We start from the raw sequence: 17149 nt of genomic DNA on the forward strand, positions 1-17149 counted from the left end.
GTGAACTGCGTCTCCGATGGGGTCGATGTGTGCGAAGAAGCAGTCAAAAAATCAAAACTGGGACGATAGACGTTGTCCCCCCCCCCCCCCCCCGGCGTCCCCTGCCTCCCCGGCTGCCACCCCGGCATCATCTGCATCCCGGGTTGCATCCCCGGTACCCCCTGCCCGCCCGGCATCGCTGGCCCGCCCTGCATCGCCTGCCCGCCCTGCATCCCCTGCCATCCGGGCATACTACCCCCGGATGCCATCCCGACCATCATCTGCTGCCAAGGGTACATGTTGTAGTACCCGGCCATCGGACCCCATCCACTTCCCACGGGTACCGTGGGAGTTTGAGACCCACTCGTCACTGGAGTAGACTCGTTTTTGTGCTCCATTTCACATTGTTGCTCTTGTACAGAAATTAAGATAGAGAGAAAACTCGTTAAAACAAGTGGCGCGAATGAAAATGACGTGCAAATTGCGTATATATAGTGTTTCGAAAATTAAAAAATAAAAATAAAAAATCGGCTGGCCGATTGCTCGCCGATCGGGAACCTGCAATGGCGGCCAGCCTATCGGCGAGCGCATCGGCCAACGCCCGAAAATCGGCGTGCGCTTGCCATTTTTCTCGCCAATTTGCCGCTCACCGGCTGCAATGGTTCGGCGAGCGGATCAGCCAGCGTCGGGAATCGGCTAGCCGGTCCGCTCGCCACCATTGTGGATGCTTTTATATAAAAGTGACTGCCACGATAGGAAATTTATTGCAAGTTGTGGAATCTCTTTATTTTCAATTACGTTAAATGGCTGGTATTAGTAATGTAGATGAGCTGTGGATTGACAAATAAGAATTAGAAAACCACTGACATTTGTTAGGTAATCAGCCTAATTAATATTCAGCATCATATACTAATACTAATATGATAATCAAAAGTCAAATCCCCTATCGCGTCCGTAAAACGAGGACCCATGTTGCTCCCACATGTTACCATGCATATGCCACATTAATCTCTAACTTTGCACTGAATAATAGGAGAATTTTCACATTTTTTTTTTCAATTATTAATTGTTTAACGTGACATTCATTTTTTTATTATAGATTTATGATTAAATTCTGCCGGCCATGATCGAACACCACCCTTCTTCAAATTATTTGAAATGTATCTTTTATTATAAGCAAAGTCAAAAGTTAAAATTTGTAAGGCGACGAAGAAATTAATGCAATATTATCATCTGTTTGCTGCAGCATTATCAGCTTCTGAAAGAGGAATTTATTAGTCTATAATAAATTGTTATTGGATACAGTGATCTCGCAGAAGAATTTAATGAATTTCCAAGAATAAACATAAAAGAAATTAATGAACAATGTACAAGCTCTGTATTTCCATGCCCCCTTTTCCTTTGTGATTTACAGCCTCTCCAAAATTGATGTATATTCTGGTGACCTAACTCCAGACAAATTGTACAAGATAATAAATTCATCTAAAACCAAAAATAGTGAAAAACTTAAACACCTACTAAACCTTGGCTAATGTCGTAATCAACATATGCGTAATAGTTGGAATTGCAATTTAATCTGTGTTTAGACCTCTTAATCCTCATCAAATTTCTCAGCTTCTTCCACAAGCACCGCCGCCGCCTCGGTGACATAGCTCCGGTCACGTTTGCCTTGCTCTTCGTCCGTTTCACGGTCAGCCCGCGAATCTCGGGCGGCCGGTACGTCCGGATCAACGGCCACTTAATTCCGTCAAAAAACGGGTGCCGTTTAATATCGGTTGCCCCCCTGGCGCACCCTAGCCTCCTCCTCGGGTCCTTCACCAACAACTTGACGATCAAATCTCTGGCCTCAGCCATCCCGGGCTCCCCTTCCGCCGCTTGGAATTTGACCCCTCTAGTCGACGCAATATTGCGTAGGGTGGACTCCTTGGTGGATCCCTTAAACGGCGTCGTTCCGTGCAGAAGCTCGTATATCAAAACGCCGAACGCCCACCAGTCTACGCCGTTGCCGTGGCCGTTTCCGCTGACGAGCTCCGGCGCGAGATACTCGTGCGTCCCGACGCATGACTTCGAGAACGCCGTCGTCGGCTCGGCTATGAATTCGGTGACGCAGGCGTATCTCCCGGAACCGGCCTTAATGTGTTTCTTGCTTTCCAATTTGGGCGAGATTTCGGAGTTGAAGCACAGGTCGAAATCCGAGAGCATGATGTGGCCGTCTTCGCGGATTAATATGTTTTCTGGTTTGAGATCGCGGTAGACGATCCCCTGCGCGTGGAGGTACTCAAGCGCGACGAGTACCTCCGCAGCGAAGAATCTGACCGCGTGAACCGGTAGCCGGTTGTAGGGCTGTTTCCGGAGCAAGGCGTGGAGGTCTCCGTTGGGGCAATAGTCCATGAGGAGGCAAATGTAGTGCGACACCTCAATGTGGGCGTAGAGCGTGGGGAGAAACGGGTGGTCGAGGGAGGAGAGGATCTGCGCCTCGGTTTGGATATGGGAGATTTTCTTCGAGCTGAGGGAGTCGCGGTCGACGACCTTGAGGGCGAAGTTGGCGTGGTCGTAGTCGCGGAGGCGGCAGAGGAAGACGCGGCCCAGGTTGCCAGCGCCGACGAGGCGGAGGAGCTTGAGGTGGCGGAGGTGGAGGGCGCCGTCGGAGGAGAGGGTGGTGGCGGCGTCGACGGCGGCCCAGTTGGGGTTGTCGTGGCGGCGGTGGGGGCGGGGATGTGAGCTGGTGGTAGTGGTGGTGGAGGCGGTGGAGAGGCGGTCGTTGAAGCTGAGGGTGAGGCTGCTGCGGGCCAAGCTCGTGCGGGCGGAGAGAGTGGTGGCGGTGGTGGCGGAGGTGAAGCTGAGGTCTAAATCGGAGTCTGTGGGGAGGTAGTAGGAGTAGATGGAGTCTTCTTGATCCATGTTTTTGTTTGAGGGTTTGTTTCTTTGTTTGGGTTTGAGGGTTGCTATATATAGGCAATTGGATACCACTTACTCATCTAAGTAATTAATTATAGCGTAATTAGTTGACGAGGAGAGGGTGATAATTGATACTCCTACTGACTCATAAGTTTGGTTGACTATAATTAATGAGATGAGCTTGTTACTTACCGCGTCATTTCATTGGAAGATGCCAAATTCAGTTAATCACATTAAATATTTCCCCACTTTTTTTTTTGCTCATTTACAACTTTTTACAACTCTATCTATTTTCTCTATTTCCATCCATAATTAAATGAGATTATAAATGCCAAGTCAAAATGAGATTATAAAATTAAATAATTTTTTAAAACTTATACGGAGGGAGTATGTTATAGTATAGTGTTAATTAATGCAATTAGGATTTATAATTATTTTTTGGGTTATATATTTTCCAATTTTGAAATTAATATGTGACTCCAAACATTATAAAAAAAGATAGGTGAGATGACCAAGGTATTTAATATTGTTTCGATTCACCTTATGCTCTAGGTCGACACTTATCTTACTTTATCTGTTCACTCTCATGTGGAGATGCTCTACCTTCTCTCTGCAATTTAGGTTTTTTCGTAAAACCTATGATGATGCAGAAACGTATAGAAAATGGCTGAACTGGTAATAAAGAACTCAAACTAATTGAGAACTCTGGAATATAAAAACTCAATGTAAAAATATATATTCAAAGTCTGTCTTTTTAGTTCAACAATGAGACTTTTATATAGGTAAAGGGAAATCCTAAACTTATGGAAAATAAAACTAAAAGAAAATAACTAAAAGAAAAATAAGCAAAATAGGAAAACCTAATTTGAAGAAAGAAAAACAATTATGTTTTTTCAATCTAATATATTTTTCCATCTACTAATTCTACTAACTAGGAAATAAATAAAACCCAAAATATAATTTTCTTAGCCTAAGTCTTGTCTCCTATAACTGCATCATACTCTTCTTCTTGAAAAAGATTCGTCCTCGAGTCTACTTTGTCTCCATCATTGCCCATTATTATCAAGATTCTATCCTCAATTCTCATGATATCTTTTGTTGTGCCAAGACTTATGCTTCCCTCAGTTTCTGTTTTTGTGGGAATTTGACATCCAACTTCCAAGCATATTCTTTGACCAACTGTGTCGAGGAGTAATTAAACAGAGTCATACTTTCCAACATAGCACTCATCATACATACATGATATATTTAGTCCTACATCGAGTATGACTGGGTAAATTTCGGGCAATAGGGTAACAATGCTGAAATCTCGATATCCGGGATCCTTTTGATTGACTAGGTAGTCTATGACATCTCGGTTCTGCCGATCCATGCCCAACAATTCATCCCAATTTTTATTCCAACCAAGATAATGGAGAAAATATCTCCACTCATTCCTCCGGAACTCTGCTTTCTCTCTTGGAAGATCACCAACGCCGTCAACATTCCCAAACATGAACCCTAGGAGACAGTTTTCTCCTTCAGCCTCGTCGTACTCCTCATCGTCATCGACGGCAACGCCCTCCTCTTCAGCAGCGTCGTCGAATTTCACTGAAGGAGGTGAAGATTTGCTCATCAATCCAGGAAGCTCATAGAATATATCCTCATCGTATACAGGCTTATCATACACCGGCATCGACAATATATCCTCATCGTATACAGACTTATCATCATTCACTGACATCGACAATATATCCTCGTCGTATACGGGCTTATCATACACCGGCATCGACAATATATTGTTGTTACTATTCTTTGGTGGTTCGGGGAGCTCATAGAATATATTCTCATCGTATATAGGCGTATCATACACCGGCATCGAAAATATATTGCTATTACTATTCTTCGACGGTTCATCCGCATCATATGATGTGACGACGTCGCTAATAATGGATCGTCCATCGAACGACGCTCCGGCGCAATAGACCTCATTGGGTTGGATTTCCCCCGACGCTTCTCCAGTCGCGCCAATCGTCGCTGTAGGTCTCGAACCTATTGTCGCAGATCACGTTCTCGATGTCGCGTTGGAGGTCTCGAACCTGTTGTCTCAGATCATCGTTCTCGATGTCGCGCAGATCACGCTGTCATGCAGCCTCTTCGTTTGGGAGATCTCCACGTCCCCCACCGCTATCGCCACCACGAGCATCGCCACGTCTGCCGCCATGTCTACGTTCAGCCATTGATAATTAACTTGGATCGTGATACCAAATGATGCAGAAACGAAGAGAGAATGACTGAACTGGTGGATAAAGAACTCAAACTAATTGAGAACTCTGGAGTATAAAAACTCAATGTAAAAATATATATTCAAAGTCTGTCTTTTTAGTTCAACAATGAGGCCTTTATATAGGCAAAGGGAAATCCTAAACATATGGAAAATAAAACTAAAGGAAAATAACTAAAAGAAAAATAAGCAAAATAGGAAAACCTAATTTGAAGAAGGAAAAACAATTATGTTTTTTCAATCTAATATATTTTTCCATCTACTAATTCTACTAACTAGGAAATAAATAAAACCCAAAATATAATTTACTTAGCCTCCAAGTCTTGTCTCCTATAACTGCATCATATGAGCTCGAGAGTTCTTCTCATCATCTTCTTCTTGTGCATACATGTGTGTGTCGGTGCAGTGTGTAGTCAGTGCGGTGATAACCTAATGTTATGGAAACTGCTTATAACTAGCTTGGATCTTGGTCTGATTGCTGTGAGTTCTAACTTGTGAGGTGTTGGAGTGTGTGTAAGAATGGTCCTTCGTGGTTCATTAGGTTTCATGGAAATATTCTCGGTTTTGCTTCTAAATCTGAAATCAATAACATGCGGTGGCTTGGAAGGAGTACTTTTTAAGCACTCCTTGGAAGTAGATCATGACAAAAATAATCCATAGTTTTCTTTGATATCAACATTTTTTTTCAGTTGCAATATCTATAAGAGCATCTCCAAGGGGATAGGTAAATGGAGAGGTAAAGTCATATAACTACCATATTTACCTTTTTTTCATGAAAAATCATTCTCTAAGGGGAGAGGTATTATATCTTTTCCCATTTTGAAGAGATATATTTACGTCTCCATCAATGGAGAGGTAAAATCTTATAACTACAATATTTTCCTTCTTTTCATGAAAAACCATTGTACAAGGGGAATGTATTTGAGAAGGTATTATACTTTATGTTTTTTAATGCATTTTATACTATTATTTTATTGATTTACCTTTGTATAAACCTTTTTTCTTCTGGAATGTGTTATTTTTTAGAAGTGTATATTTCACTTTATGAGAATGTAAACAGATAATATACCTATTTGATTTACCTCTCCTTGTTGGAGATGCTCTAATAAGGCAATCCCAATAGTTCCATCAAAAAATGTAAAATTCATTTAAACATGTTAGTGGAATGTGCTATCAATTGGCTAGTTTGTCTCATATTCTCATTCTTCGTCCACAATTAATTAATGCTAATTGCTTTTTTCGTCTGTCCGCGATTAATTGACACATTTATGTTTTACTACTTTTTGCTATGGACTCACATTCAACATACTTATTTCACTCATATTTTATTATAAAACTAATTATAAAAGTAGCACTCATATTATACAAAATTTTACAACCCACTTTTTACTATATTTCTTAAAATCCGAGCCAAGTCAAACGGCTTTAAGTAATGTGAGGCGGAGGGAGCAGTAATTAACAATGAACCGGTATTGTTTTGTGGACAAATAGAAATGGAAACTCGAGGCTTTTCACATACAGAGGGAGTACAATCACAACACTGCTAGTAAGTTTCAATATTTCAATAATAGATTTTTACAAATGTAAATAGTAAATGTAATATACTTTGGTAAGGTATTTTAGAAAAATAATTAAATAAGTGTCTTAATTAGCACTCCTTATGTTATGCCATAATCGATGTGTTTCTTTTGGGCATTAGATTTAGGAAAACAATATTTAGAGAATTAAATGAAGATAGGAAGTAAAATAGAAGATAAAATAAAATATAGGAGTATAAAAACAATAAAGTAAAAAAAGAATAATTATAATATATTTTGTCAAAACGAAATAACTCATTTTAGATAAGAAGTTCTAAAAATTGCATACAGAGTTGCTTATAATGGGATTGAAGAGGGAACACTATTAATTGGGTTCAATGATATTATTCTTTCAAAAGGAATCTCTGTAACGTGGTGTACAAATTATGTTATACTGAACAAAGTACTAATGATATTGTTTTAATTGGTTATCAAGAAGACAAGTACATATTAAAATATATAAAATGGGTCATAACTATAATTAAAAAGACGCATCAAATGATCTCCATAGATGCAAATTATGACAGTATACTGTATATATTGATATTCGCAATAAATTATTGATATGAAGAGACATGTTTCATGTTTATACATTTATATATATATATATATATATATATATATATATATATATATCTTTCACAATTTCATAATTTCATAAAAACAATATGTACTGATATTCGCAATAAACTACATTTTGATACACAATATCTCTGTTCACAGTTTCATAATTCCTTAAAACGGGGGATGTGACAAAAAATTGTACATTTGCCAATTGTGTAGGTTGGTTTTAAAAAAAGAGTTATAAAAATACTTTTACGTCTTTTGCAAAAATTGTGGGACCCAGGTTAATTTTCGAATAGAAGTCAGGATACAGAGAATGCATTTAAGTTGGTGCATAGGAATCAGTCAAAATATGTAAATAAACATATTTGTATATTTAAATCTGTATGTATCACTACGGCGGAATGGCATCATCGAAGAATGGCCAATTTCTGCTAAAAACGAAATCTTCAATTCAAGTCCTGCCGAGTGCAGACCGGCGACTCCCATTATTGAAAGTTGACTCATAAACATAATTAAGATATTTTATACTTAATAATATTCTGAAAAATATAAACTTTTATTAAAAAGAAAAATAATTTAACTTCCTTAGAATAATTTCAAAATGAATCCCAACTATCTTGGAACGGATAACGGATGTAGTATATAAATTAACGGAGGTAGTATATGCTCTATATATAGGAAAATTAGTTGGTAACTACTCACTCAGTCCCTTAAATTTTATCACATTTTTCTATTTTTGTCCGTCCCATAAAATTTATTATATTTTATTTTTTACTTGGTAGTGTATCTCATATTCCATAACTTATTTCAACTCACATTTTATTATAAAACTAATATATAAAAGTAAGACTCACTATCCACTAACATTTTCAACACGCATTTTTATTATAAAACTAATGGAGTATATAAAAGTAGGACTCACTCTCCACTAACTTTTTCAACACACTTTCCATTAGATTTCTTAAAATCCGTGCCCGGTCAAAGTGTGACAAAGTTTAAGGGACGGGGGAGTATAATTCTCTAAAAAATGAAACATTTTCTGAAATAGAAACAATATCATCTCTACTTTTTCACCTCTCTTATTTTATTCTCTCTTCATTAATTTACAAAACAATACTCCCTCCGTCCCCGAAGAATATGCACTTTGAGTTTGACACGAGTTTTAATGCAAGGTAAGTAAGAGAGAGATAGAGAGAAAAAGTAAATAGAGTGTTGTTAGTGGATAATGGATCTCACCTCATTAGAAAGAAAAGAGTTTTTAAAATTAGAAAGTGCATATTTTTTCAGGACAGACCGAAAAGGAAAGAGTGCATATTCTTGGGGACGGAGGAAGTACTATATAAAATCTCGTGCAAGAAGCTAATGTTTCATATTTAATGGGACAGAGAGAGTGTACAAGAGTGGTTCCAGTGAGAACTCTTTTAAAATGAGAATTTTAAAAATTGAAATTCATATCGGTTCTCGAATACATTAATATCAATTGACATTACAAAACATATCGGTTACTGATATTTGAATGAGAAACAGATATAGAGATAGAAACTGACTTCGTGAATCAACAAACTGATATTGAGTAAAGAACTGATATGTTTTGTTATGTCAACAGATATCAATGTATTTGCAAACTGATATAGTTTTTTTTTTCGAGTTCGAGATACATTGGCAAGCGAACTAGCCTCCCCCAGCCCCTCGTGGCCGCACGAACTAGCCTCCTCCAGCCCCTCGTGGCCGAACGAACTAGCCTCCCCCACAAGGGTCCATGCCCGTAAGTTGTCCGCCCTTAGACGGGTCCAGGCCCATAAGTTGTCCACCCTCAGACGGGTCCAGGCCCGTAAGCTTGCAAAGCCCCAAGGAAACAAGCCTTGTTTAGGCCCACAGGGGAAATTAATCCCAAGTTGCGCCATCCAGGAGTCGAACTCGAGACCTCCAGGATGGCGCGGTATCCTTGCCACCCTCCTCAACCACTTGAGCTAGGGGGCTTGGATATAGGTATGGCGCGGTATCCTTGCCACCCTCCTAATCTGATATAGTTATGTGTTCTGAGTTTAAGATTATTTTAGGGTGAAGATTGATACAAAGTTAGTCCCGTCGGTGTCCAACCTTGCGGTTTGGCTTCTGTCCGTGTTTTGTTGCTGCACATATTTCTTAGGCCTTGTCGTTGGTTGTGTTGGCTCTTCTTTTATCTTTTATTTAATTGGGATGGTGTAAGATTTCTGTTTTTTCTGTATTGATTGTTTGTAGTGTAGATTTTGATCGCTTATTTTGAATCATCTCTTAGAGCACTGGCAATGGTGCCCGATCGCCATAGCCGAGCGATCGGCCACCTCATCGGCGCCCGTCGGCCTCCACTGCGGAGGGAGGGCCGGTCGCCCTTCCCTAACGCCTCCGCCCCATGCCCGATCAATCGCCCCAGCCGATATCCCTTTTTTCTTTTCTTTTTTTTTTAATTTAATTCAATTTTTAATCCACTACCTCATTCCTCGTCAATTCTCACATTCATCCATTTTCAATCTCAATTTCAATTTTACTTCTCTCCACGGTGATATGAACTTCAGCAATTTTACATCAATTCACATTTTATCTATATTTATGTTTTTTTTGTTCTTTTAATGTAGGCTATTTTATTTTGTTTTTAATAAAATTTGTTTTTTGTTGTATATTACATTGTCTTTAATTTACACCAATAATTAAAAGTGAAATATATAAAAATAGTGATGATGTGAAAATGAGATGGGCTCTGAGATAAACTTTGGGATGAGCTCTGAGATGAGCAGGAGATGAGCCTGCTGACGTGACAGAAAAAAATAGAGATAGGTTCCGAGATGGACTCTTGAGATGGTCACCATTGCTAGTGCTCTTACAGACTCTGAGCCTTTTTGATTAATAAAAAAATCCTTATTGCTAAATGCTAATGTTCTAATGGTTGAAGAAGGGAGTAAGTATGAAACAAAATCCTGAGAGATAATCTTTCTTAGTAAAGACTGAGAAAAAAGGTTTGCATGGCCTGTAAGGCTATCCACAATAGGCGCCCAGCGACCGCCCAGCCGAGCGCCGGCGCTGGGCGGTTCGCTGGGCGGTCTATTGCAGTCGCCCAGCGGACGATTGGAGAGAGAAACCGCGCAGCGCTGGGCGGTTTCGTGGCACTGGGCGGTGCACTGGGCGATCCGCTCGGCGCTATTGCAGCGCCCGGATCGCCCAGCGCGATTTTTTTTTTAAATTCAAATTTTTGAAATTCGATTTTTTTTAAAAAAAATCAAATATAAAAAAATATTATTTATTTATAAAAATTGTTTTCTATATATAAAAATCATTTTTTATAAATAAATTTATACTAGAAATTCGTAATAGCCCATATATATTTAATGGGCTTGCGAATTTATGAAACTCATTCTTGGTTGTCTCTCTTTTATAGAGACATCCTTGAATGTTTTATGTTCCACTTTCGATGTGGGACAAACTCATTCTTGGTTGCCTCTATTTTATAGAGACATCCTTGAATGTTTTATGTTCCACTTTCGATGTGGGACAAACTCATTCAAGGATGTTTCTCTTTTATAGAGAGATATCCATGAATGTTTTATGTTCCACTTTCGATGTGGGACAAACTCATTCAAGGATGTTTCTCTTTTATAGAGAGATATCCTTGAATGTTTTATGTTCCACTTTCGATGTGCGACAATCTCATTCAAGGATGTTTCTCTTTTATAGAGAGATATCCTTGAATGTTTTATGTTCCACTTTCGATGTGGGACAATCTCATTCAAGGATGTTTCTCTTTTATAGAGAGATATCCTTGAATGTTTTATGTTCCACTTTCGATGTGGGACAATCTCATTCAATGATGTTTCTCTTTTATAGAGAGATATCCTTGAATGTTTTATGCTCCACTTTCGATGTGGGACAACTCATTCAAGGATGTTTCTCTTTTATAGAGAGATATCCTTGAATGTTTTATGTTCCACTTTCGATGTGGGACAATCTCATTCAAGGATGTTTCTCTTTTATAGAGAGATATCCTTGAATGTTTTATGCTCCACTTTCGATGTGGGACAAACTCATTCAAGGATGTTTCTCTTTTATAAAGAGATATCCTTGAATGTTTTATGTTCCACTTTCGATGTGAGACAATCTCATTCAAGGATGTTTCTCTTTTATAGAGAGATATCCTTGAATGTTTTATGTTCCACTTTCGATGTGGGACAATCTCATTCAAGGATTTTCTATAAAATTGTATTTTAAATTATGTCATTTTTATTTTTTTAAGATTTTAATTATGTCTTTTTTTTATTTTTTAACTTTAAGTTGTAATGTTATTTTATATTTTCATTTGTAAATTTAATTAATGTAATTTTTTTTAATTATGTAATTTTTTTTAATTATGTACTTTTTAAATTTTATTAATATTAGTGAATTTTCCCGTATATGTCTCGTAAATTAAATTTCGCATATTGCGTTATTGTTAATTATTGCATTTTGTATATATTTGTTAATAGTGATGTGGATAGTATGTGGCTGGGCTATGGCTGGGCTATTGCTGGGCTATTTGCTTGTTTTGATGATGTGGCAGGAGGATTTTTAGTGCTGATGATGTGGCAATGACTAGGCTATGGCTGAGCTATTGCTGGGCTATTTCCATTGTGGATGGCCTAATAAGAAAAGTTTAATATTAGTGGGCGCCACAAGATGGGCCACATTTAACCGTCATATTGACTTTTGCTGGACCCACGTGGAATACCAGACGATGCTGCGTGCCACGTGGCAAACACTGCACTATGATATTTAAGCAAATTTACCCAGTATTGCCTCAATTCCACTCATGTTGACTTGAATTTATATAGCATCCTAAATCGCTGCTCCTTCGGTCATATTAAAAATACTTACTTTTCTTTTTTATTTGTGCCAGTTAAAAAAACTCAATTTTAAAAATAAAATTATTTTTTCTCTCTATTTTATTTCATCTCTCTTACTTTACTATTTCCATTGCACACACAGAACAAAATTGCATAAATTCTTGTCGCCCAAGGAATGAGTCATCTTCCTTAAAACTGAAGACCTATTATTTGTTAAGATGCACTCCCTATATTTCCATTACTAACGACACATTTGTATTTTACATTTATTTTGAAAAAATGATACTCCCTCAGAAATTCCATTTCTTGGCTGTACAGATTTTACAAAATATTAAAAAAATGGTTGGAAAAAAAGTTAATGGGATATGACTCACACTAACATATACTACATCCATACCCTAAATATTGTCCTACTTTGACCCGGCACGAGTTTTAAGAAATGTAATGGAAAATGAGTTGAAAAAGTTAGTGAATTGTGAGTCCTACTTTTATATATTAGTTTTATAATAAAATGTGAACATGAATGAGTTAGTGGAATATGAGGTCCACTACAAAAAATGGTAAAAAGTGAAATGGGACAACTTTGGGGGACATGCGGAAATGGAAAAATGGGACAAACTTTCAGGGACGGAGGTAGTAACTATTACTTATAAATGAAATATTTGTGGAATGAGTTAGTGGAATATGAGACCATATTACTATTTTTAGTAAAAATAAACCGGGACTCCTATTCACGGACGGACTAAAATTGAAAAACGAGACTCTTATTCGCCGACAAAGGTAGTATATAGTTAAAGTAGAGAAAAATAATATAGTTAAGACTCTTCTCTATATTATTAAGATAGTGTCCAAATACTCTCTCGTCCCATAAAATGAAGGACATTTTCATTTTGGAATGTCACATAAAAATATCTCTTTCTATTTTTGATAATTTTCTTTTCTCTAATAAAGTGGGTCTCATTCTTCACTAATAATACTATAATTACTTTTTATTTTTAGTTCTCCCTTATTTTACCAATTGTCCATTAATTTTTGTGTCATCCCAAATGTTCATGTTGTAGTGACCGAAAACAATTTATGTAATTCCCTAGTGAATAACTTGAATTGATATGCATTGTGTGTTAAATACAAATAAATATTTAAGGTGGAAATACTGAATTTCGCTAAACTATTTTTGAAAATCTTATGTTTGTAGCTTTCGCATCACTACATTTAAGCGACGCTTTATAGGTACACAACATTGTGTTATCACAATCCGGAGACCCTATATACTGTACAGAAAGGGATTGTGACGATCTTCACAATAATTTGTAGTAGCAATATTTATTGCAAGACAAATATGTTAATCTACAATAATTTGTAGCAATATTCATTGCAAGACAAATTTGTTATATTAGGAAAATTTGTAGGTCCTGGACAGTAAGATGCATGTGCCGCAGATATGTAGGCATTAATTTCCAGACATACCACAATGTCTGTTATTGGGTATTCATATATAAATGACATGTGACATTGTGCGTCCAAATGCGCTTCTTCTATTTCTCCATTATTATACTAGTACATAATTCATCATTTACCCACGAGATCTTCCTTTTCACTATCATGTCTTATTCCTCCTATTAATGTACTGCTACTACCTATTTATATAAATGGGAAAATGATTTTCTGATATAATGTCTTTCTGTCATAATGCTCTTACTTATTTTTTATAATTAATTTTATTTTGCATTTTAATGGAGATAGTATGTCACATTATGAAAATCTAATTAAAGTATTATATGAATCTATCCCAGATTCACTTATTTGTAGCATTTTCACAAATTTAAACATGGAATGTGATCGGTTGCTAAGCCTATTATCATTTATAGCGTATATGAACTTGGACTTCTATTCGCGGACGAACCAAAATTGAAAAATGAGATTCCTATTCGCGGGCGGAGGGAGTATTTACTAATTGCTAACAACTAATTATGTCAACAACCTATGTTATAAATGTCAACACAAAGACACATGTATATCAACTAAATTTTGTTGATATACAAATGTCTTCGTGTTAGCATGTAAAATAGATGCCAATACGAAGGAATTTAGTTGACATAAAAATGTCTTCGTGTTGACATCTATAATATATGTCGTTGATATAGTTAATAGTTAATTATTTAAGATAGTTAGCAACATCCTTTAAATATATTTATACTTATATCTATTACATATATATGCATGTATATACTGCATGCACATCACATCACAGCTTGGTGAGTCAACATTCTGCAACGGCCATTCATCATTATTTGATTATTGGTAGGTTTATACATGTTCTTACCATTGCAACATATATGCAACAATCTGCCACTGTATAGTACCAGTGGATGGCTACTATGAGTAGTAACGCTTTCTATTAGGTGGAGTAATTCAAAATTGTCCATTCATTTCTTAATCGAAATATTAAAGAAAACAAAGCAAATTAATAAAAAAATTGTCTGACGTAAAAGTCCCAAATTCTGAATATCCAACATATCAATCGAATTCTTAGGGTAAGAAATCCTAGTAGATTAAAAAAACAATACTCCGTATAGATTAATTAGATATACTTTTAAAATTTAAAAATCAAATTAATTTGTAAGGGGATAAGAATGTCTAAGATAAAATACTATATACTCCTATTTCATGATTAATCAAAAATAAGAAATCACGCATATTACTATTATGGTAAATACATGTTATGGTAAAAACATGTAAAATTAAAGACAATGCATGCTTTTAGTAAAGAAGCAACGCATTACCTACAAAAGTATGAAGATTTTCCGCAAAATATAGAGGTAGAAAAATCATTAGTTTGTTCCATAGCAAATGAAGTATCCACATCTTTAGAATTAAAATTCATGCCGAAATTCTAGTTGTCTTCGACAAACAATGAAACAATCAATTACTGACCAATTATTCTTAAAACTATTTGCAACCATCTTAAACTGAATCTGTTAGAAAACCAATTATAATGGTCCAATTTCCATGGATTCATGATCAAATATGGTTTTTTTTTCTGAAATATAATTATTAAAGGAAATGATTTAATTAAAATTATTTCCAGTCATTTACTCAATTCAACAGTTTTAAAACCAGACCCTAATAAGAAAAGAGCTTGATTGTCTACAAATGAACACGAAGAGACATAAAAAGACGTTATTTGCAACCTTGGAATTCATTATACTCCAGCTTAATTATTAAATAAAAACAAATTAAACCAAATTCATGCACAATTATGAGATAGGTATTCTGTTGAAGTTGAAATAACATTATCTTTTTCTCCAGGTGCAGTGTATCACGCTAAAATTCTAGTCTGAACTATAAACATAATAATTGCATAAACATTAAAATAATAAAAACACACTCCAATGAATAATCTCAACTCTAATTTACTTAAATCTGGCAAATTGTCGCTCTACTTCTCCACATAGTCACATGCATCAAACTCTTAAACTTGTATTATTTTGTCAGTCTTCATGAGCTTCTAATCATTACCTAGCGCCCACAAACAAATATTTAATGGCACTAAGGAGGAAATTTAAATGGGTTGTTATAGAATCAGATGGTTCTAGATTTTAATATAGAGCAACTACAACAAGAAAAGATGCTTAATTTTTATTTTATTGTGTTGAAGAAAGTGATAGTGTTTCAAAATACAGTTGGTAATGGGCTCCAATTTGTCTGGTGACCTACAGAATTAGTTCCATCAAATATCAAGTAGGTTGGAAAATGCCCAAAATTTATGAATAATTGTGGACCCCTTAATTCTACCATTCTTTTTTATGTTGTTTTCAGTGAGACAGATAGCGAAATTCATAAATGATCTAAATTATAATTAATGGCCCAGTTCAATATATATTTCATTTCCAATTCATTGTTTGATAGCTTCATAATATAAATATTAATCACACTAGCATTAATTAACTCGAAATTGAAATATAAAATCAGGCACTTTTATGTAAGAAGATATCATGGGACTAGTAATGTGTTTATATATTTATTTTCAAACTCGTCCTAATTATATTTCAATCTTTATATAAATGCTATACGTATTAATTTGTAGATATGCATTTCCCTTATTCTTGATAATCAATTGTTGGAATCGATCAAACAATGTAGAAACAAGAACTACACAACTATTACTTACGTGGTTTAACATAAGTCTACATCCACGGACGAAATCAGCTCGGTATTTTATTCATTTAAGGACTCCACACACAAATTAGGCAAGAACAGTGTGTGTAAAGTGATATCAAAACCACAAGTTAAATCATCTCCTCTGTACTATTATGTAAGCTCTCTTAATGAGCTAATCTTTTTTGCTTGGAGATGGGTGAATGGGGAGTGGTGATGGACTTTTCAATGGAGGAGAAATCTTTTTGCTTGGGAAGAAGAATCCCTTAGAGACCTCATCAACGCCGTGAATCTTACAAAATTGTGTGAAAACATGAATGACAAAGTTGTGTGAAAACCTGAATGACAAGAGACTGTGGTAGAGTGATTTATGAAATTCCTTCTCGGTGTTTGACTTTGGTTTGCAGGTTACATAGATCATGGAGCACGAGAGCTCACACAAGGTACAAGGGAGGCTCTGAATATTGCCCAACCAAGAGCGCAACTTCAATTATGGTTTCTTCTTTCAAGGAAAGATATACACTAACTAGAGGCTTTTCAGATTGGGAGTACCTAGAATTAAGGATGATCTATGTATTTTGTGCAAAGAAGACGGAAACTGTTAAACACTTATTTTTTTTCTGCAAACCTTCGAGCAATCTTTGGTATCACTGCTACAAATGTTGGGATATATCATTTTATCTTCCCAAAGATCCAAAGATATGCCTGCTTTCTTGGGTGGATATTACATTCAAAATATTTGATAAGCGCTCGTGGACCGCCATGTTTTATGTCGTTGTGTGGACAATTTGGGATATCAGAAACAAAATAACATTCTACGATTTCAAATCTAACCGGGAGTTCGAGAAGAAATGTCA

The 17149-nt window shown here is 36.3% G+C and overlaps 1 protein-coding gene across 1 annotated transcript; it reads right to left on the bottom strand.

Moving 5' to 3' along the window:
- Positions 1 to 1300: 1300 nt before the first annotated feature.
- LOC121783693 (serine/threonine-protein kinase WAG1-like) lies at positions 1301 to 2905 on the bottom strand. The gene has a single exon (XM_042181840.1). It carries the CDS (start codon positions 2878 to 2880, stop codon positions 1486 to 1488), a length of 1395 nt encoding a protein of 464 aa, XP_042037774.1. The 5' UTR covers positions 2881 to 2905; the 3' UTR covers positions 1301 to 1485.
- Between the last annotated feature and the right edge of the window lie 14244 nt (positions 2906 to 17149).

Source organism: Salvia splendens, chromosome 21 (genome assembly GCF_004379255.2).
Source record: "Salvia splendens isolate huo1 chromosome 21, SspV2, whole genome shotgun sequence".
Classification (NCBI taxonomy): Eukaryota; Viridiplantae; Streptophyta; class Magnoliopsida; order Lamiales; family Lamiaceae; genus Salvia; species Salvia splendens.